At 42.2% G+C, this 22,995-nt stretch overlaps 1 protein-coding gene across 1 annotated transcript; it reads left to right on the forward strand.

The window, feature by feature from the left end:
• The first annotated feature begins 5,770 nt into the window (after positions 1 to 5,770).
• LOC104924841 (transcriptional repressor p66-alpha) lies at positions 5,771 to 22,716 on the forward strand. The gene is made up of 12 exons (XM_027285406.1): positions 5,771 to 5,829; positions 12,523 to 13,046; positions 14,629 to 14,761; positions 15,698 to 15,826; positions 15,925 to 16,002; positions 16,109 to 16,228; positions 16,488 to 16,670; positions 17,466 to 17,540; positions 18,791 to 19,052; positions 20,229 to 20,638; positions 20,729 to 20,987; positions 21,505 to 22,716. Exons 2-12 carry the CDS (start codon positions 12,526 to 12,528, stop codon positions 21,642 to 21,644), a joined length of 2,310 nt encoding a protein of 769 aa, XP_027141207.1. The 5' UTR covers positions 5,771 to 5,829; positions 12,523 to 12,525; the 3' UTR covers positions 21,645 to 22,716.
• The last annotated feature ends 279 nt before the right edge of the window (positions 22,717 to 22,995 follow it).

Below are 22,995 nucleotides of genomic sequence, written 5' to 3' on the forward strand. Positions count from 1 at the left end.
AGGTAAGTAAAATACACACAGGCACTGTGATGATCCTGCATGGTTTTACTCTTTTACACCATCACCATCATCACCACCATCTACCTGTGTAATCTGATTATAAAATGGTAACTGTAATCCATTACAACTGCACAAACAGCAATTACACACTCTTGAGAGCAGGACTTAATTGTATATTATTGGACTTTGTGGAGACAAAGTGGTTGCAAGTAGTACACTAGTTTTCTGTGTCTTATATTACTTACATGTAAAAAAACAAAAAAAAAAACAAACAAACATGTTACATTAATTTGCTCTGTAATAAAATATATAAGATTAACATGCATTTCATTTATTTTCCAGCAGTCTCTTGGAGAATAAGATCCAAAACATACATTATTTTAAAACAAATACAAATTTAATTTGCCAAATCTCTGCTGAGGTAACTGAAAAAATGCGCTTTAAATATAAATAAACAGCATACGAGATCCGATTATAACAAACTAATTGCTGTAAACTGCAGTAAACTCGCGGTTTTATATTGACTTAAGTTGTTGACTGTCTCGTTTCACATTCATAAAACATCTCATTGTGAAATCTCAGACACAACCGTCTGTATTTTTTTCAAGTATGAACATGAGGTTATACATCCCGTCGAGACCCCCTCCGAGAGATCGTCTATTTTTTTTTTTATATATATATTGAAACAAATGTTTTCAAACACGAACATAATTATATCAAATTACAATGTTCCTCTGTGCTCATTTATGTGTTCGTGTCCGTCGCTGTTGCTAAACTGTGTTTACTAGAGAGGAAGAGGTTTAGTGAGAAGTGAAAAGTTTTGGGACGCTCTAGGTGTCTTGGACGCAGCTGAAAGGAGCCATTTCCTGCCAAATAGTGAGCCCGTCTAATCGTGACTGCAGCAGCTACTTCCTGCATTGTTACAGTACTTAATGAGGATTAAGTTGAAGCTGTCATGTTATAAGGGGCGGCCATTAGGCCTGCTCCACACCGAGAGAGAGGAAGAGAGAGGACAGAGGCTGACCCCTATTTGATTTTCACAGCTGATTTATCTTCACCTGGACATGATGTCTGAGAAATTGTAGCATTTAAAATGTCTCATATCACTAAAACAACAAGTAAACAAAAGAAATAACAGCTTTTAAATAGATGATGTGGACAAAGAAACAGGACCACCTGACAATGTTATGTAATTCAATAAAACACCACAAAGTTCATTCATCTGAAATGACCCTGTGTGAAATGACCCAGCTCCAGATACTGTAGGCAAAGATCATCGCCAGGCGTTTTTCCACTTCAGTACATTTATTAGAAGACATATTAAATCTTTAAAGGTCCAGTGTGTATGTATTGACAGAAATTGAATATAGTATTCATAAGTATGCTTTCATTATGTACTGCATATATGTGTGTGTATAATCACCTGGATATAACAATTGATCTGTTTTCGATGCCTTAAAATGAGCCCAGAGAGAACAGGTCCACTTCCATGGAGTCTGCCATGTTTCTACAGTAGCCCTGAACAGACAAACCAAACACTGGCTCTAGATTTGATTGTTGCTTTTTATGTGAGTTTCGCAGCTGGAGTTTATCTTACATGTTTCACAGGAGAGGTTGAGGCATGGGTAGAGTATTCAGTTAGTTGCAATCTGCAACTTCACTGCTAGGTGTCACTAAATCTTACAAACTGGACCTTTAATTAACTGTTGTTTGTTTGTTTGTCCCTGTCTTAATATTTCATTTTTTCAACTGTTCATGTTTTATTTCTGTAAATGTTCTTGATATATAGTTTAAAGTTCTCTACAAAGACAGGAATTATATTCTGGTAATAGCAGAAATGTGACTCTATTTATCCATTGATTTGCATGAACACATAATTAACACAGACAACTTATTCATGTCATCTGTCTTAAGTCACGAGTCTTTAACTTCCAAGTTGAGTCTCAAGCTATTTATTTTCAGTTATCAAAACAGTGACTTGAGCCAACTCATATCCAAGTCACAAAGACTCATGTCCAAGTCTCTGGGTAAAGACTTTTGGAAATGTATATAAATATATTTGCTGGTAAGTATACATAACATTTAAATGTATTTGATCTTTACTGGAATCCGCCAATTAAATAACAACCAGGTGCATTTTTGAGCACCTCAAAAACAACTGGACACATCACGGTGACATTTTGTACATATATTCATGATCCCCAGGGGACACATCCTAATGACTTTTTCTCTAGCGCCACCACAAGATTGACATTTTTGGGTTTGAGTTAAATGCCTTGATCTGCATAAAATTTAGTGCAGACATTCGTGTTCCCCAGGACGGAGGAGGACATGTCCTATTGACTTTCTCTGACTTTGTGGATACAAAGTGCCACCAGCAAATTAAACTTTTCACTTATCCAATAACATTTCTCACATCTACAACAAAGATCAACACAAACTTTGCCACTGAAATTTCTGTTCCCTAGAGGATGAACCCTCATGGCTTTTCCTCTAGAACCACCGTTGATTTAATACTTCTGTTTCAGAGTGAAATATCTCAACACATGCTGGATGGATTACCATAGAGTTTGGTGCAAAGTGATCGGCTGACTTTTTATCTTTTCATTTGATGTGTTTCGGCCTTCATCAGCTTCATCATGCAACAGTATGAAGTTGTGCCATAAACCCACCCCATAATGTAAATAATGTTGATATAGTTATTACTGACTGATAAAACAACTTCATGTACACAAAAACAGTGACAATATTTAGAGAAATATCCATCATTATCTACAAACTCAAGAGTGCTTCTAAGTGTTTGTTTAATTTTTGCTTTGGGCATGGTGATTATGAGAAGAAGGCCCCTTTGTTGCTGATTTGATTCCATTTATACGAGACAATCTGTGGCCTCAGGAGACGGAGTGGTAGGATGAGAGGACGGAAACAATCAGTCCTGATGACGCAGCAGCATCATCGAGAGAGAGAGCTTTTTGTCATTTAAAGAACAGCAGGATAATGCTGACAAAGCACTCAAACACCACAACCCCCCACCTGTTAGAGAATAGCAGCCCCTACCCACTTCAGTCTTTATGGGCCACTACTTCTCATAGATCACAGTATTTTAAACACGTGTGTGTGCTTTTATATGGGTGTTTGTGGATGACAGAGGATTAGTTCAGTTCACAGGGATGCTTTGAAGGTCTTGTCATGAAAGAGGCAGCCAGCTGGATCCTTTATGGAAGCGATATTGCAACTTCTAATGTTGTACCCTGCTGTGTGTGTGTGTGCTCTGGACTTGCATATATGGATCTGGCGCTGGTTGACTGGCCATTAATGTAACCCTCCTCTTAATCCCTACTGTAAAGTGAGACATGAATAGGCTACTTCATGTTGTTAGGACCCTACTCTGTAGTCTGATGTTGCAGACTTCTGGATGTGGGAATGTCACTTTTTTTTGTGAGTTAACGTGGGAATTATAGCGTTTGTGTTGATGGTTCAGATTTTCATGTTGTGTCAGGGAGTCAATTATATGATGCTGAGGTTGGGATAAGGAGCCGGATTGTGATGCTGATGCAGGTCCTCACTGAAAGCCTAGAGGTAAACATGAAGCTGAGGTTGCTAGTGTGAGACCAAAGTTTGAGGTTGGGGGATAATATGATGCCAAACTTTATGTATAGGGAGAAAAATACACTATGCTGCATATTTATATAATACAGTAGCCATATGAATGCATGTTGTGTTTCCTGAAATGGCTTGATTGATGTATTAGAGGGCTCTGGGGAGAAGGAAAATTGCTATTGGGCCATTATTAACTCAGTGTACACACTCTGTCACCTCAAAGTTTCCATGCAGTACAATACACACAGTGGTCTACACATAGCCTCAGGTTTACTGTGTGTCAGTTACTGCAGGTAACTTAAATAAACACAACTTTATTTAGGAATATGCGCTATGTAAACATCATATAAGCTAAAACACATTATAAGTAGATCTAGACAGCGCTTCAACATCATGACCCACATTAGCTGTTATTGTACTTTGGTGGTGCAAATTCCCGAACAAATTTGCAGTTAATTAAATGACCAAAAACCAATTAACATGCAGTAAACTGGAGACTTTTGAGGGCCTCCTCAGGGGAAATGAATGGATTGCCACCTATGCCCGGTTGGCAAACCAAGTCTTGCTTCCTGCCTGCTCTTGCATCTGTTGTTAACCCACTGTTCACCATCTATCTTGTTATTGTTCAATATGTTTGCATGCTTCTCTATAGCCACATGTTATATGTTCCAGATCCAGTGTGCACATCATACTGGCACTATAAAGTCATTCTGAGTCCTGACCTAGGGTTGCTGGTCTATTGTTTCAGAGGCAATTAAGATGCAAGTGAGGAAATCTGTGATGCTTTCACTTATCACATGTCTTTATTGTGACATAGTGCTTGTGCATGTGTGTGTGTGTGTGTGTGTAAGTGAGAGAGTGTGTGTGTATTAGAGGGGATGTCTGGTCTTGCTAGGGTCAGCCCGAGGAGCCCATGGCCCCTGGCATGGTCGTCCTGCTTTGGCCCTTGGTGGTCACTGGCTTACATGATGTGATCCGGTCGCCCTGGTATGCCGAGGTGCGCATGCCCACTAAGAGGACGCAGCGGCTCCATGTGTGTTGAGGCGCATTATTTGGCAACAGACGCGGCAGTGGGGAGGGCCGAAAAAAAGAGGATATCCCCTGGATTTCTAAAAAAGCAACGATTTATCGAGGTTAACTGCAGATTAAACATTCCTTGGTCGACGGGAAGGGGCAACAAAGCGACCGAGTAAGTTGAATGAGGTGAAGCCGAAGTTTTTTAGTAAGTGGATCGAGGGGAGCCTTTTATTCGGAGTCGTCGAGAGGAGCCAGGTTTTCCTCCACCTATCTGTGACGATAAAGAAGCTGATGGGCTGTTGAAAAGTAACACTTCTCCGCAGAGCCAAAGGTTGAGCACTGGTGGAGGAGAGGGAGAGGGGGGCTCGCTCAGCCCCCAAAAAATATATCTTATTTTTACGTTTTTTCTTTTCTTTACGTGTGTCAGCTTGTAACCATGATCCCTGGACTTGATTGTGTGCGGTAGAAGTCGTTAAATGAGGTAAGGATTATAACGTTTCAACGCCGGCGGCTCTTCGGTGGCGGCGGCGGCGGCGGCAAGCTCAGTCCGTGGGCCGGTCGCTGAAATTTCTGAGTTCCGACTCGGGTTTGTTACCTCGGGGAGGGGGGGACAGGCAGGTAAACAGTCCCGGTGAGCCGCCACACAGCCTCACTTTTTCGGGCAGAGGGGTGAAAGTTTGTGCCCCCCCTTTTCCTTTTCTTTTTTTCTTTTTTTGTTTTGTTTTGAGCTGCTAGATTGTCCCGCATCGGGTTGCAGTCAGGTCAACGATTCGGGCTCGGTTCTGGTCCTGTGGGTTATGATGATGAGCCGGGGGCTTGGAGGGACTTCTTCTACTACTTTGACTTTGTGTCCCCCCCCCCTCTCTCTCTCCCTCTCTCTCCCTCTCTCTCTCTGTCTCGCGGCAGCCGTTGGCCGGTCAGACGTTAACCGTTTATTTCACGAGCTCGAGCCGCTTCGTGTTTTTGTTTGTGCGACGTTAGCTCGTGTTAGCTCGCTAACTAATAACACGCTCGCCTCCTCTTGAGGCGGTGTCAATAATAATAATAATAATACCAAAAAAAAAAAAAAAGCCGGCTAGTTGCACATGTACCGTGGGCTGGGTTTAGTTTTTTAAAGGGCTGAGTTCGGTTTGGATGGTGTAACGTTAATGGTGGACGCCGCTGCCCGCTTTAAGCCCCCCTTGGCACCAGTGCTGGTTCTGCTGCTATCTGGTAGCTAATCTTCCTACTTCTCTCTGTGACAACCGTAGTCTTCCTCCTCTTAAAGCTGAACACACACACACTCTGACACACACCGCACACACTCCCTCTCTGTGTCTTGCTCTCACCCAGACAGGCACACACACACACACACACACACACACACACACACACACACAGCTCTATAGGAGTTTGCAGCGCTTCAGGACAAGGACTCAGGATTTTCTGCCATCACACACAGTTTATTCTAACATTTCTGATTTATCTCGGATAGATTTGAATATTTAATGATTGGATATGAAGTGTTGCCACATGCAGCATTTTACATCTGTTATGAAGAGACTGGGTACTGCTGTTAACTTTATTTGTGACAGTTTAAGAAAGCTTAATGCTGATTTATTAAGGTTTTATTACATGTGTCTGTCATGTTATTAGAGGCAATTTAAGCATGTTTTGTTGCTACATGAATGTTATTATATTATGTTGCAGAATTCATCATTTTAGAGATTATGCTATGTTATGACAGGATGGTGATGTTTTTCACCATTATAGAAGAAAACTAGAAGATATTTATATTTTATGATTTTTTTTTACTTGAAATGTTACTTTAAAGAATTGTTTGTTTATCAGAACTGTTGCAGCTCTCCTTTTTTGTGTCACATATATTTAAGATAAGTGCTTAATAAGCACCTGTGTACAACAGAGGCACTTCAAATCAAGTGGTGTGCATACCGTGTAGAGTGGGCATGGTATGGTGGTGTTGGTGAAGTGATCTGCTGTTTGGAGACTTTATTGCCTCTCTGTGGAGATCTGGAACGAACTCTCAGTTGTTTGTGTGAACAAAGGCTTTGTAATGTGTTATTTGCATGTTAACAATCTGTTGCATTGTCTATGAACTGTCACGGTGAACAAAATACAGGTTGCCTTTAGTGAAGGGGTTGTCTGACACCGATCAGAAGAGGGGTGCTTTGCTTTGATGGTGCAACCTTGTATGAGAGACATTGTTGAAGTTGTACTTCCACTGTAAGTCCTATCCACTTCAGAGTGACCCATTTGACAGTAATATAATTGCAAGACTTGTGTGGGTCAGAAAGTGCTCAGAAGTTTTGTTGTTTTCCATGAAAGTGCCGTTCCAGTGATCACACACAAGACTGATCCAGAGAAGTTGTGTAATCAGCCATTGTTCTAGAAAGGGTCATCTGTTGGCCACATTTAAAGCTGCTCCACATGACTACAGGGGTCACAGGGCAGCTATTTGGTCAAGCCTCCATGACTTCATCAAACATATAGGCAGCAATTTGCTCTCTAATTGCCTTCTTCTGCCTATTTTGTGTAGACATTGTCATTAGTCACTGCACAAAGCACTGGCTTGTTAAGTTATTTAATGGAGCAAACCAGTGACCCACATAGGTTTGCTTTGGCTATGACGAAAGCTAAATTGTTCAATTATCTTATCAAGGTTTTGTTTCTAGCTGCAGCTTTGGAGGACCGTTGTTGCTATCACTTGTTGTTCTGACAGATGCAACCATTGGCTGAGTCCAGACCTTCAAATCGGCCTGCTTCAAAAAGTTGACAATTCTGTCTGACATCAGGCAAATGCACCCAGATAATTGATAAGAATATTTTGCTGGTGCAGCAGTTTTACAAGGCAGTGCGGCTGCGTGGTCGCTCAGTATTGTGAAAACCCCCTCCGCGCAGTGTAGGAATATGTTTTCACAGGTTAAAGGTTTGTTGGTGGGTAAATAAAATGCTGAACACGTACTGTATGTGCAGCCAGACATCGATGATGGTTTGAGAGTGGGTCTGCCAGCCTGGATGAAGGGTGATTGAGTGACTGATGGTTGACATGATCCACAAGTGACTAGATAAATAACCGCCTTGGGGCAGGAAACAAGACAGGTGTAGATAAACTGTATATTCTGGCTTGCACCGTGGTGCCCTGATAGTGGTCGCAACCTGATACCAGATTAGAGTGCGCGTATTCCGCATTGGTGAACGCCGCCATCGCCAAGAGTCAAGTACCCGCACAATGCAATTTGATAATATGCTTGTGATGTAATTACACTGCAAATGTTAATGTGAGGATTGAGTTTAATTGGATAAACACTGTCAAACTATGTACAGCAAATGTACGCACCATGTATCAAGGATGAGTCCTTACCGCAGTGACCTGGGTTCAATTCCCGCTCTGTCTCCTACCACTGGTCTCTATAAAGTAGAAATGCCAAAAAGTAATCATTAAAAAGACACGTCACCATGACTACCACCTTACAGCGTGCAATGTTTTAACAGTGTTAACAGTGAAATTTCCATTTCATTTAAATATTCATCAGGATAGTATTGTTTAGAGAGGTCATCACACCAAACTTTCATAACCACACAGGCCGACTGATTAAAAATAGTATAAAATGAAAATAGCTCGTTATCCTGATGTGTGGTTCCCGGTTTACTTGTGTGTTAACTTGTACGCAGCCTGTTTGTCAGATGTGTAAAGTTGAGTTTCTCCCTTCAGTTCAAGCTGTCTTCAGAGCTTTTGCGCTTGTTAAAATGTGATGTAGAGATCTTGAGTGGATCCTGTGTGTGTGTGTGTGCGTGTGCATGTGCGTGTGTGTGTGTGTGCCAAGGAGATGAAATGTGAAACCTGTCAGCCATTCAGATCCCCTGTTACAAAGATAGGGTCAGTGTCCGTGTAAGGTTTGATGGGGGGTGGTGGTGGGTGGCGTTCCCCATGTCTAACTTCTTCCACCCAGCATCATTTCACAGCTATATGCATCAGAGTTCATAACACCATCACATCTCCCCAGCACACACATACACACACACATACACACACACACACACACACACACACACGCACTCACACACTGTATAATGGCCGTCACTGTGCAAGCCTGGCGTCTGCACCAGCACCTGAAGGGTTAATACAAGCTTCAGCTTCTCGCTCAGTCATACACACACACACACACACACACACACACACACACACACACACTAGCCAACCGGTTTAAACTGGTTCGCAGGAAAACTGCTTTGTGTGTCCCACTGAATCCTGGGAAGGGTCATGTCATATGTGTCTCAGTGATGTCATAGTATATAAAAAAACAACTTAGTCAGCTCTCTGTTATCAGATGATTCCCCTGAATGCTGCATTGTGACTGTGTATGAATATTGTATAGGTACATCATGGATACACTGAGCGTGCTTTATGCTCACCACCATAACCATCTGAGAACAGGAAGGGGAGGGGGGATGGAGTGTGTACAGTGTGTCACTGAGAAGTGGTAGGCTGTAAGGGTTAATTGTAGTCCTCCTCCAAAAAAACCATGGCTTCCTGTAGTGCGTCGCTGGGCAGACTGAGGGCCTCAGCAGACTTGGTTTGGGTCTCGATTCTCTAACGTTCAAGCATGAATATGATTCAGGACATAACTTTGTCGTCGTGGTTCGTGAATTGCGGCAGCCGGAGTGTACGTCTCTGAATGTCACTTGTGCTTTCTGTTTTAGATTCGCTGAACTTTGAGCACAGGTCACCTCCTGTAGCATGCCACGTGTTTACCTTTTACGCGTCTGATAGTGACCAAAGTCATTTCAATGAGTGCCTGTGAATGCAAATATTATCCTGGTTTTGCACTAAAGATGAAAAACCTGGTTATTTACATCCCTGTGTTGTGTGCATCCAGGTTTCTGCATGCACACAGGTGTAACTGAACCAACCAAGCTTCGTCAGCAGTCACTTTGCTTGATTTGGTGACTCTAATTATGAGTAATGGAAAATTAGACGGTACCAAAGTCATACTTTCCCTTTTATTTATTCTAATCATCATTATTTACATCATGTTTTTTGCCTTTCTGACTAGCTACTAGGTAGTAGGAGTTGATGACTCACTCGATCACGATCAGGATCCTCGAAAATGATGCATGCCTCATCACGGTGTCTACTCCAGCTAGGGAAAAGGGTTTATTATTCACGTTTCTGAAGGGATATGACGTTTACATGCTCGACACTTACTGCAAAAATGTATTCATTTAATTAAATTAATGACCAGTTACTTTTTTTTCCTGTATACCTGAGCCACGGCTACACTCAAAAGCAGCGGGACAAGTCAGACGCGATAAACGGGAATAGCACACACTTTCGTCGCTCCTGGAAGGCATTCATAGTGTTGCACTTGGCTATACACTTAAAAAAAGTGACCAAAATACAGGTGTAAGTGTTTGAGAGAGCTCTTCAAACCCTCCTTATTTTCTCATCTCCGCACACACACACCTGTCCAAATACTGTGTGAAGCGTGTGTGCTTCTCAGACTGTTGGTTTCGGAAAATTACAAAAAAAAAAAAAAGCGTAGGACTCAGTCTAGTATTGACATCAAAAGGTGTGTGTGTGTGTGTGTGTGTGTGTGTGTGTGTGTGTTTTGGAGAAGGTTTCTGAAGCTGTTCGGTTGTCTGACAAACACTTCTGTTGAAGCGTACTGGCCCCTTCATCAACAAAGGATGTCTGTTATACATAAATGGCTTTTTATACACTGATATAGAAAGTGCATCTGAGGTGAACACAGAACAATGTAATAGGCCATTATGAAAAACCTAAAGGTAAATGCGTATTGACCCATGTGGTCTACCATCTCTCATCGCTGACCAGACACCGAGGGATTTAGAGCAGCCACTGTTGGGGTATACGACGTACTTGTACACATCTGTGAGTGTGTGCAAGAGCACACAACCGCTCAACTGTCTGACAGAACGAGCTGCTGTATCTGTCTCACCGCGCCACCGCTGGCATGTCAACATCTGGTGGGATTGAATTTGTTGCACAGGGGATATCGGACGGTAATGGATCTGGTGCGCCTCGGTGGCTGACACAAGGAAAGAGATAGGAGGATCAAATATGAAAAATCAACATAAAAAGAACACATAAATGACTAAAATAATCGTGTTTCATGTGTCGTTTTTGAACAGAAATCATGCTCTAGTTAATTTAGGATGTTCCCTACGTTCCTTTTAACAATGTCATGTTCCTTCAGCTGCTTGATGTCCCACTGCACCATTTTTTTTTCTTACCGCTCTTTCAAAAGACCTTGTTTTTGCAGTGAGAATCGACTGCTTACTCAGCACTCCATCTTATTTTTTTTTTCAGCTTTTACCTTCTTTTGGGTTTTTGGTTTAGACTGAAATTTGGATAATTGGACGTTTGAGTCAACATCTTGGTCATGTGACCTTACTAATCCAACATGTTTTGTCTGCTGGACATTTTAGTCCCCACATGTGTCGCCTTACATCTGATTCAAGGTCAGTTTTGTCTACGATGATAGGCCCACAAGCACAACCACACTGAATTTATGAATGGGTAGTAACTCTGTATTGAGTCACATAAATAAAATGACGTCCAATCAGTTTAAAATTTACAAATGGTGTGCGGTGCAGCTGTGGAGAACCAAACGGCTGTAATCAACTTTATTTTGAACGCCACATTTATTCGCTGACAATTATTAATTGCCTCCATAGTGCCGGAGGTTGCTGAGAGAAAGATAGAAAGACTTTTGGTGATGTGTTGTTGTGTATGTAGCTCCGGTCAAATCTGACATTAACATGGAACAAACTCCATTTAAAAGTTACTTTAAGGACTTGCGTAAAAATTATAATCTAGCTGCTGATTAGGTTTAAACCACTGACAGTAAAAAGAATGGATGGTGTATGCTTGATCTGGCTGTCCTGCCAGATCGGCAAAGACGTGGAGCATCAGGGCGAATGATGCCTGTTGGTTTAAACTGGAAACTTAAATCAAACGTTTACACTTCCACTGTTTTAGCTACTCAACTTCCGCTTCAGAGACACCTTAAAGGAGCCTAGTGGAGTTTTATGTTTACATTCAGTGTCACCAAAACACATAGTGTCAAAAAACAGTGTCGTTCCTTATAAAACCTTTGCAAAGACGATTTTTAAAATTTATTTTCAATCCAACGTTGATAACATAAAAGTTTTTTTTAGCTTGTGGCCTTCTTCTTCCTTGTCTTTGCTGGTCCATTGCAGCATGTCTTGGCATGTTATCGCCACCTGTTGATCAGTGAAATAGTGTGACGCTGTTGATAGCGCTGTGTATTGCGTAACCCTTGTGCACGTTCACCAGATAAACTAAACGGGGACCCATTCATAGAGCTGATAAAGGCTCTAAAACTCCACAAGGAGCCTCCTTTCAATGCTCCTCCTAACTCCTTCCAATGCTTCAACTTCAACTCCACACTTGAGGCCTTGTTTTTAAGTGTTTGAGCTTTGATGCAGCTCCCGTACAATATTTCACAAGAATTCACATTTGCAGTGGCTAGCCAACTGCTGTCAGTGCTTGCACAACTACGGATACTGATAGAACCACCTACAGGTTTCTTTCATTGCCTTCAGATCAACTGCTTTCAATGCTTACTCGTCAACTCAGCTTTCAACAATTACCATTTTAAGATCCTGTAACTGGTTTACAGTGTTCACAGCCTGCCTGCTATTTTGAGCATAAGCAGGCACACTTAACATTGTCTTCATAAAATGTTACCTGTTCTACACAAAGCCTTTTCTATCCACTTATTTAGTCTGTTTTTATTTTACTACTTAGATCTTTGCATGTTGTGATAAACTGTGGCCTGACTCAAATAATGGCTTAAATAACTAATTTTTATCCTGTGGTGATACAGATAATACCGTTATTTCTTTCTTTGTCTGCAGGGGATGTCTGAGGAGGCTGTCCGCCAGACGCGCAGCCAAAAGAGGGCGCTGGAGAGGGATGCTGCACCCCAGTCTATAGAACCCTCCGATGCTGACAGTGAAAGCAAAAAGCCTAAATTGGACCCTTCTGAACCCACAACACAGGCACAAACTAGTCCTTCACCTGACCCTGTACCAGCAGAGGATGATCAGAGCCGGACTAGGGATGGATCAGAGCACGAGAAAGGTCAGGAGGAGGAGCAGAGGCGGTTGCCGTTACCTTTGGATTCTCAGCCGGTGAAGGATGATCTAGAGAGGACCCAGAGACAACAGACGGCAGAGCTGGGCTCAGACAGTCGGACTGAGTGCAATGATAAAGCCAGCAAGGTGAGGACAGAGCCAGCATCTATCGATACAAGGAGTCGGGTCCGACTGACCGAGCCGAAGGCGTCCGGTGGCATGCTGGCTGCAGGCGAGGTGAAGGCCACCATTAAAGTGGAAGTTCAGACGGGAGAGCAGCCGGTGGACATGAGCACCTCGAGAGGGTGAGAAACAGTTTACAGTGAACTCTGTTCGCCACATGAAGTACCTGTCAAAAAAGTAATGTGCAGAAAACGTCATCTACACAGAAATTACCTCATGTATCTGAAGGAAAAAAGGCTAAATGACACTTTAATTTGCATTCACAAAGACCTAAAAATGTTTAAAGTTACTTTTCTGACCTTCAAACTTAATGCATTAGGGGTGATGGGGGAGGGTGGTGGTGGTGGTGGTGGGGGGGCGGTGTCGTCCTCAGAGGTCAACTTTTATCTTTTGAGTCTACCTCCATTTTCCCCCCTACTCACCACCACCTGAACCCTAAAAACTCCCCTCACACAAAATGAAGCCGTGTGTCACAAACCGGTTCTAGCCGGTTGTTGCCATGGTTTCCACAGTGGAAGGAACGGTGAGGGGAGGGGGGGAGGAAAAGTGAGTGTGTCACGTGACGGTGACTTTGAGGTCATGTGATTTCTTTGGAAGAGTAGTGATTAATCCACAGGAAGTGATGATGGCGCTAAGCCCTGAGGAGAGACTAACACACACACACACACACACACACACACACACACAGGGAGGAGGGTAGGAGAGACAGGCCTCACGATGTCATGCGTTGACTTTAACGACTTTCTAATGCTTTGCATAAATACATAATCTGTGTAATCACAAGGCCATCTTTATTTTTAAGAGGAACATTAGTCATGGTCTTTAGTTTTTTAGTGGCACTCGTCAAAGAATTTAGGTCATCTGCTCTCATGTGTAGCCTGCAGCTGATTCGTCACTTTGCAGGAGAAGATATGTGTGCATGATCATGTGACTTATTTTTTCATACGTAGATGAGGGTTAATTCAAACTGCCTCCAAGAAGTCCACATGCTTTCATTTTCTTAGTATGTTTTGATGACGTGTGTAGCCAGACACTAATGCTCCTGATTCCTGTTACGACCTACCACAACATCCTGTCTCAACAGGAAATCTATGCTCCTAAAGCAGCCAGTGCATTGTGACTTTAAGACCTTTGCTTGAGCTTTGAGTCCCACCTTGCCCCCTTTGGCATTCTGTTGTTGGAAAAGCATCAATGTGAAGTGACGCCGCATGGAGAGGCTGTGTGTGTCCAGACTTGCTAGATTGTAGTGGAGCAGATCAACCCACGGGCCATAAATTATGATAGTGGTTGAGGAGTAAAGCTCCGTGAATACAGACATTACTAACGGGTGCTAATGTTTGAGACAGTTGAGATCTACGTGTTCATCTTTCATTAACATTTTATTGGAGATCCCAGTGTCTTTAAATGTGTGTAAAATATCTTAATTTGATGGAACTTTGCAGCCATAAAAAACAAGTCTTTGATTTGTTTATTTCTCATCATAAAGCTTCATTAAAGAGCTGAAACGGGCTGATACAGAATATTTGTGATACTGTCAGACAGTGTGCAAAGAGGTGATTTTGACAAACTAACAAATAAAGGAAATAAAAGAGGAATGGTTAAATGGAAAAAAACGAGAATTATTTTTGACATAACTGATGTTGTTGCTTTGTTTTATTCATGCTCGAATTATAAAATAACAAAAAACATAATGTCATTGTCTAGCAGCATAAAAAGGGAGAAGCGCCCTCCATCCCCTGAAGATGACGACGTCATCATCTTGTCAGATAACGACTCCCCCAGTCCACCAATGAACGGCTTGAGCCACTTCAAGGAGCTGGACACAGACCTGCTCATGGTGAGACACACCTACAATGAAGTCATGCATTACAAGTCTTCTTTAAAAATGTGGACACGGAGAGTTGATTCAGTTGGGCGTCAACAAGTTATTTTCTAACTTCAAAGCTCAGAGTAAGTGGAAATAAGTGGGCAGATATTTTAATTCAGTCAATTCAGTTTTATTTTTTATAGCTCCAAATCACAACAAGTGTTATCCCATGACACTTTCCATATAGAGTAGGTATAGACTGTACTCTTTAGTATCTACAGAGACCCAACATTCCCCACCATGAGCAAGCATTTGGCGACAGTGGCAAGGAATCACTTCCTTCTAACAGGCAGAAGCCAGCCCAGATGCACAGCAGCAATAAAATAATTATAACTATAAACTTAAATGGAGATCTGACTAAAGGTAGTAATAATGATAATTATAATAATAGTAACAATAGGAAAGCAGAGGGAAGAAGCTAAGTTAGTTTCATGCATTGATGGGGCATGAGTGTGTACAGATGGAGAGAGAAAAGGAAGAGAAGAGCTCAGTTCATGATGGGAAGTCCTTCAGCAGTCTACATGGTTCAGGTCAGCTCTAACTATAAACTCTCCAAATCCAAAATGGCATTCATCCAGTTGGATAGGTGTTCACTGTCACACAGTTATGACACTTTCAGACACAACGTGACAACAGCACCACTGCCGTCTGAAATCTATTATTTCCGATGCAAAGCTGTGCGCTCAAGTTCAATCAGATTTCCCGGGTAGAGCAGAGCGTGCTGAACTCAGCGGGCGAGCTCAGCTCAAATCACATTGTGTCTTGAAAGAGCTATTAGTGGGCCCACATGGACCAGCTGAGGCTCCGACATCGAATGTTAAACGATGATCACTGGGAAGGGTTTTTAAAAAAAAATCTTTTTGTATTGCGAGTGGTGTAAGTGATGTTGTGATCTGTTGAGTATAGAAGAGCAGCCCGGCGGAGAGGGAGCGCATCATTAAACAGCTGAAGGAAGAGCTGAGACTGGAGGAGGCCAAGCTGGTGCTGCTGAAGAAGCTTCGACAGAGCCAGATACAGAGGGACACTCTCCAGAAGGTGAACAGTGATTTAAATATCGACACAGCCTCGCTCAACCTAGACTTCCACTTCAAGCGTTCTTGACGTTGTTTAATACTCTCCTGTTTCTTTCTCAGTCCTCAAATCTGTCCGGCTCCTCTGCTCCTCCTCCTCTAATTCGGGGAACAATTACAAGCAATAAAGGCTCGCAGCAGGTTAATACTCCGCTATCACACATGCATACAGGCAGCATATCAGTGTGACAGCACCTTCAATGCTGAAGTTCATACCGTTTCTCTGATGGTGTGTTTCTCTGAGCAGGTTTTGACTGGCAGGAGTTCAGGCACAGTCATCCCTCCACCACTGGTCAGAGGAGGACAGCAGGTGTCGTCCAAACATGGCTCCCAGATCATCATGCCGCCTCTGGTCAGAGGGGCACAGGTGAGTCATGTGGAAATGTTAACAATGTTTAAAATTATATTTTTATATATTTGTCAGGTCAGTGCTAGACTTCTTTGCACCATCTCTGAGACAAACTGCAGGGAAATATTTACACTTAAAAGAGACTTATGATCTCTCTTTGCGCCTTTCTCTGTGTGTGTGTGCCCTTTGCCTTGGTGCTTTTGATGTCCCTCCCCTGTCCTCCACTGCCTTTGTTTGTGATGTCCCTCCATGTCATCCCTCTCATTGTCCTGGTTAGCCCATCTCTGTATCTCCACAGCAGATCCAGGCTCTCCGTCAGCAACAGCAGCAGCAGTTGGCTGCCTCTGGCGGTTCAGGACCCCCGCCTTTGCTGTTGGGCCCGAGGACCTCAGCCCCTGCAGGCCAGAGAGGCATGGTCCAGCCAGGCCTTATCAGGGTTGGCAGCAATGCGAACACACTGGTCAGTATCTCAGAGGTGCTTCTAAGTTAAACACATAGGACTTTTTTTATTGCATTTGAAAGAAAGCAGAGCGCTCCAGTGACAGGTCTAAAGTTACCAACCTATTTGCCCTCTTTGGCTGAGCTGCACTTCTGGGGGAAAGACAAAAGCAGCTTCATAAATAGGAGGAGTACGACTACAAGCAGGCCAGCAGGTGAAACATAAGACACGAGTGAAACAATTTCATGTGGAGTAGGCCCATTTTCTCAGAAGTGATTATTAGAAAGTAGTAGCTAATAAGTAACTAAAAACAAATATTTCAGTCGGTGACATACAAATACACAGTGTATTATATCTATGCAAAGTACTGTGAATGAGTTTTTATCTCTAGCGTAATGTTAAAGAGAGTTATTTTCTGTGGAGGCTGACCTCAAAAGGTTCAGTTCAGAGAGTGCCGTGGAGCCTGATGATCAAGTAAAATACTTTATAATAGCTATGGTGAAATATGGCACGGTACAGCCAGAAGTCCTACATGACGTTTTGTAATTGTTCTGTATTTTAATACATGTTTTTACATATAAAACTAATTCCTGGGCTTCAACAAGAATCATAGAGTCAAGCCACTGTCAGCATCACGTCCGTGAAAGTTGACAATTCAGCCGGACGTTCAGAACTGTTGAACCGACAAAGTCTGTGTATATATATTTAAGGTACTACCATGTCCTAGATAGATCTAACATTCCCAAGCAATGTATGAATAGAAAAATGCTTTGGACAATGGTATTCTTAATTTTGATTGTAATAATTCAATTTAAGATGAGGCACAAACACAAGGCTCCAGACCAGAGAGTGAGGGAGAGCATGCTGAACATCAGGACACACAACAGACAGGTACGAGTGTGAAAAGGTTACTATATAAGGACCATGGGATAAAGAGAAGGATGCACACTGTGGGCAGTGGTGTTCTTAAAGGTACATCAAGGTACAGATCTATCGTCTGAACTCAGAGCTTGCACATACTTCAATAGTATATAGATGTATAGATTATACACTTATCTGAGCTCAGGGAGTTTGATGTTTGAATATTTGAGTAAGTTTTTTTGGTTCTGAAAATGTTTCCTAAAAGTTTGAATGATTGACATATCTTCTGCTCTCCATAACAAGTTATTAAATGAAGGGTCCAACATTGTACCATGTTGAAACAGTGTGATTACCAAAAACAGATACACACTTTAACGATCAAATTTATCAAGATGAAAAATCATCATTATTTCTGTAACAATGTGGTAACTTATACTAACAGTGTGCAGTCTTTTTAAGTTCATTCATCTTTAAAAATTGTAAACAATTTGCAAAATTTAAGTATTTGTGGTTCATTAAATGGGAGGAGGTGGTCTGTAATCGTCTCCTCAGGACTATTTGTGTTCGCCTGTCCACATGCCTACATGCATGTTCTTTCTTCACTTCTCTTTAAACACTTACACATAATATTGGGTGTTTTAAGACATAATATAACTACAGCCGTAATGTAAAGGAAGGTTTAGGTACCACGCCGTTTCAATTTTCCATTTTGGCATTATTTTCTTTGCATTCACTGGCGATTAGAAATGCTCGAAGCTTCAACGGTAGTTCGTCAAATTAACACGATGTTTGTTTGTTTTTTGGATAAAAAGTGAAGGTAAAGTTGTGGAATAAAGTAGCTGGTTAGCCAAAGTTACTGACTTCGTATTTGACTTTTCTGCTGTTATACTGATTGACTGAGCAGGTGGTTTTCAGCTGCAGACCATCTGCTCAGACCACCTGCTCATATACATATACATATATATATATATATATATAAGCAAAGCAAAACTGGTCCAGCTACATTAATGTATCATAAGCTATATTTAATAATCATATAGTAACCACCACATTGTACACTCATGTGTAGCAGTATAATGTTAGTCTAAAAGTGGCTTTCTCTAATATTTGCACATTTTTTATGGTCACAGGAGCTTTGAATTGGGCTCCATCTGTATTATTTCATAATTGAACACCTTGTGTTTAGTTTAACAACAATTCCTTGGTAACTTCTATATTGCTTTAACAAGTCAAAGATGTTCTGATTATTGACTGATTATTAACTTTGCTTGTGTTTAAAGGCCTCGCCGTCCAGTCTGAAGGGCTCTTCCTCAGGAAGCGGCGGCATGTCCGTGGTTAACGTGAACGACTCCCCAGCCAGCCGTCAAGCTGCAGCTAAACTCGCCCTACGTAAACAACTGGAGAAGACCCTCTTGGAGATTCCCCCACCCAAGCCCCCAGCCCCAGAGTTTAACTTCTTGCCCTCTGCAGCCAATAATGAGTTCATCTACCTGGTGGGCCTGGAAGAAGTGGTACAGAATCTGCTGGACACAATCCACAGAGGTGTGTTGGTCTTCATGTTTCACGCACGTAGAGGGAAAATGATTTTTCTAGCACAAATGTCAAACGTCATTTTCCAGCTCCTGCTCCTAAATTGTGACGATTTGCTGCTTTTCTTTGTAAGGTTTAAATGTTGGATCTCTTTCAAAAAGTGTCCACTTGTAGTCAGGACATTTAAATATCTGTCTGTCTGCATGTTTCTTTGTAATTACCTCCTTGACACCATGTAAACACCTCTGTTGGTTTTTAAAACTTTTTAAAATGAAGAGAGGGTTAAATGAAAATAAAACAGAAGTGATGGTGTTCAGTCCCAGTGGCTCTTGACTTGGGCCCCTTGGTGCATTACAGGAAGCAAACAGTCACAAACTTGGGTTTTAAGATGGACAGTGATTTTAAACTCGACCAGAAAATCGGTGCAATAGTTAAGTCCAGCTTTTTTCATCTTAGGCAGCTGGCAAAGGTGAAGCCCTTTCTTGCACAAAAGCACTTTGAAACAGTAATCCACGCCTTCGTCACATCGCGGCTGGATTACTGTAACGCACTTTATCTCGGAGTCAGCCAGTCCTCCCTCGCACGTCTCCAGTTAGTTCAGAATGCTGCCGCTCGCCTCCTAACTGGAACACGTAAGAGGGAGCACATTACTCCCATTTTGGCCTCTCTCCACTGGCTGCCTGTGCATTTTAGAGTCAATTTTAAGATTATTTTATTTGTCTTTAAATGGTCTCGCCCCACCTTACCTCTCTGAGCTGCTCCACCCATACACTCCTGCCCGGTGCTTCAGGTCAGCTGATCAGCTGCTCCTGGAGGTACCAAGGGCTAAACAGAAGCTCAGAGAGGATAGAGCCTCTTCCGCTGCTGGTCCTAAATTATGGAATGACCTCCCTCTACACATTAGACAAGCCCCTTCACTGTCCATTTTTAAAACACGTCTTAAGACCCATTTTTATTCCTTCGCTTTTAACCCAGCATGAGACTCTGTTTTTGTTTTTGCTTTATTATTATTTTAACATTGTTTTATCGTTTATTATTGTTTTTATATTGTTTGTTTTATGTCTTATATGTCTTATATTCAGCACTTTGTGTCAGCTGCGGCTGTCTTTAAAGGGCTTTATAAATAAAGTTGAGTTGAGAGTTGAGTTTAATCAGTAAATCTGGGTTTTCCCCTTTCTCTCCGTCCAGGTAAGACAGGTGTAGCACTGTCAAAGAGCCTTGTTAAAGAACCCTTCATCTGCACCCAGTGCAACACTGACTTCACCTGCCGCTGGAGGCAGGACAAGACAAAAGGCGGGGTAGTCCTCTGTGAACAGTGCATGTCATCCAATCAGAAAAAGGCTTTGAAAGCTGAGCATACCAATAGGCTGAAAGGTGCGTTTGTCAAAGCACTGCAGCAAGAGCAGGAAATAGAGCAGCGTATCTTCCAGCAGGCGTCCTCACCAGTCTCCCACAGTAGCTCCTCATCTTCATCGTTGAAAGCAGAGCAGCTGGTGTCTCAGCAGCTGAAGCAGGCTCAGTCCAGAGCGTCCTCCCTCCAGCACCACCACCAGGTCAGCCGAGGAGGCAACATTCTTCACCATCACTCCATCAAGCAGGTTTGAGTCATTTCTTTCCTGTAAAGAGGAACACTTGTGCAGTCAATGCAGCTGTAAAGTCAACCCACCGTCCTTTCTGTGTCCCCTCAGAGCTCCCAGGGCCAGCTGTCCCATGGTGTCTCATCAGTCGGGGTGAGGGGCGTCCCCCACTCCTTCTCCTCCTCCTCCCAGCTGCAGAGCGCAGTGGCGGCGGCAGCTTTGGTCAGCCGGCCAGGTAAGCACGCCCATGTTTCCCACCGCTCTGTCCAGAGTTCAAAGGTGAGCAGCAGTGGAATCGGCGGCGGCAGGAATATCAGCGGAGGTAGTGCCTCATCCAGTGCATGGAAGAAGCAGAGCAACAATAATACAGGTAGACTCACATATAATATATAATATCGGCCCAACTGTGGCGCCTGACATCTGCTCTCTTTCAAATTCCTGTCTGGTCCAAAAGCAATCCTTGAACTTCCTCAGTATCAACCTTACACAAAGGTTGTTGCAATCCAGTAACCAGTAATGTATTCTCACACACTAGAGGAAAAATAAAACACAGTTAAGAAACATGCAGCAGGAAATGTTTTCGGACAAGGCAATCCCACTCTCCAGTTCTTCCCCTGCCAGTGACCTCAATCTTCCTACTTTAGTCCTTCCGTGGTGGTTTATGTTTTTTTTTTGTTTTTTTTTCCTCTGTGTCACAGCTAAATCTTAGAGTAGTCATTTTTCCTTGGTGTCTCTCTTTTGTTTTGAAGGGTGGCTGTCTATTCGGGTGCTATGTCAAATCATACTGCTCCCCCCTCCCCCCTCTTATTCACCTCAAAAAGTATTAAACCGTCAGCATGCCGCTTTGCTCCACACCTTGACCTGCTGCTCTTCTTGCATGTTCACAGGAGTCACAATGGCCTACGTGAATCCCAGCCTGACAGGTCACAAGACGTCAGCCACCGTTGACGCCCGTCAGAGGGAGTACCTGCTGGACATGATCCCCTCTCGCTCGTCAATCTCGCAGACTGCAAACACATGGAAATAATTTAAAAGTGTACTCTGCTATTCATTGTTTGTTCTTGTCCAAGTTCCTCAGCTCCGATAATATGGTCAACAGCAACCCCCAGAGGACTGTTAAGCAAATACAATCTCCTAAAGTGAAGAAAACGTTCCTTTCTTACCTTTTTGTATGATTGCCGTTTTAGTTTTCTTTATTTTCTGTTTATTTTGAGATTCACTATTCTTTGGTAATTGTGCAGAAACCGTTTTGATTTGACTGGGGCAAAGAAAAAACAAATACTTGAAGGGCTTCCCCCCCCTGGGTACTTGTGTCCTCCAGACTGGGTGGTTAAATGATGGTGTGATGACGTGTTCTGCCATGATGTAGGTCAAACTGACCCAACCTTTTGACACTTGAATGGTTATAGTCATACCCAAGAGTTCAACAAAATACACATTTATTTTAAGCAAAAACAAAATAATTAAGTTGTAAAAATTTTCAGTATGTCACCCCTGTAGTTTAAGGTTTGAATTTATTTTGTATTTACAGTAAGTTATTTTGCTTTTTTTGACTGATGTTAAAAATCACTCTGTATATTGTGGTTTCCACAAATGAAGAGTTTATTCTACCTTTGTTTTCTGTTTGTTTTTTGTCCTGTTTAACCGCATGCCTACCCTTAACCCTTCTATTCATTTTGCACCTTAGCTTGAAGAAGCATGGTGTCGTTGCTTAAATTCATCTGTAATTACCATCTGTAATTTGCTTATTTTATATCAATGTCAACATTGTAAGATTATTTTTTGTGTATTATGTTATCGCCGAGAAAAAGCAAACTCTGAAGGAGCTGAATTTGCCACACTGGAGCCAGAGATCTTCTCCGATTTATTCAACCATAATTCCTGCATATACTTAGACCTGAATTGGTTCTTGAAGGGAATGTTTTCCAGCTACCAAGACCCCGGAGTACACATGACCATCTTTATCTCGTACCCCCTCACCATATTGCATAATTTCTCTGCTTCCCGATCTAAACTGCATTGTACAAACTTCTGTTAAAATTAATTTGGTTTACTTTTTTCCTAGCTCCTAAAGAAATAATAAAAAATATACATTTTAAGCACTCGCTTTCATTTGTTTTTAGTAAATAACATAAACTTCATTTCATTGAGAAACAAAACGTACTGAGATGGTGGGATGGTTTTTGGTGCTCTAACTTTATTTCTATGATGACAGAAGGGAAGGGAGGCATTAGCATGTTGAGAAATTTTAACCAGAGAAGTGATCAGAGATGGTTTCAGATCAGTGTTCAAAGAGAAACTGTAGGAAATAAAATGCAAAAGAAAGCAGGGAGGAGAATGGAAATTTCACTGAGCAAACACGTAGCACAACGGCTGAC

Source organism: Larimichthys crocea, chromosome XII, assembly GCF_000972845.2.
Source record: "Larimichthys crocea isolate SSNF chromosome XII, L_crocea_2.0, whole genome shotgun sequence".
Classification (NCBI taxonomy): Eukaryota; Metazoa; Chordata; class Actinopteri; family Sciaenidae; genus Larimichthys; species Larimichthys crocea.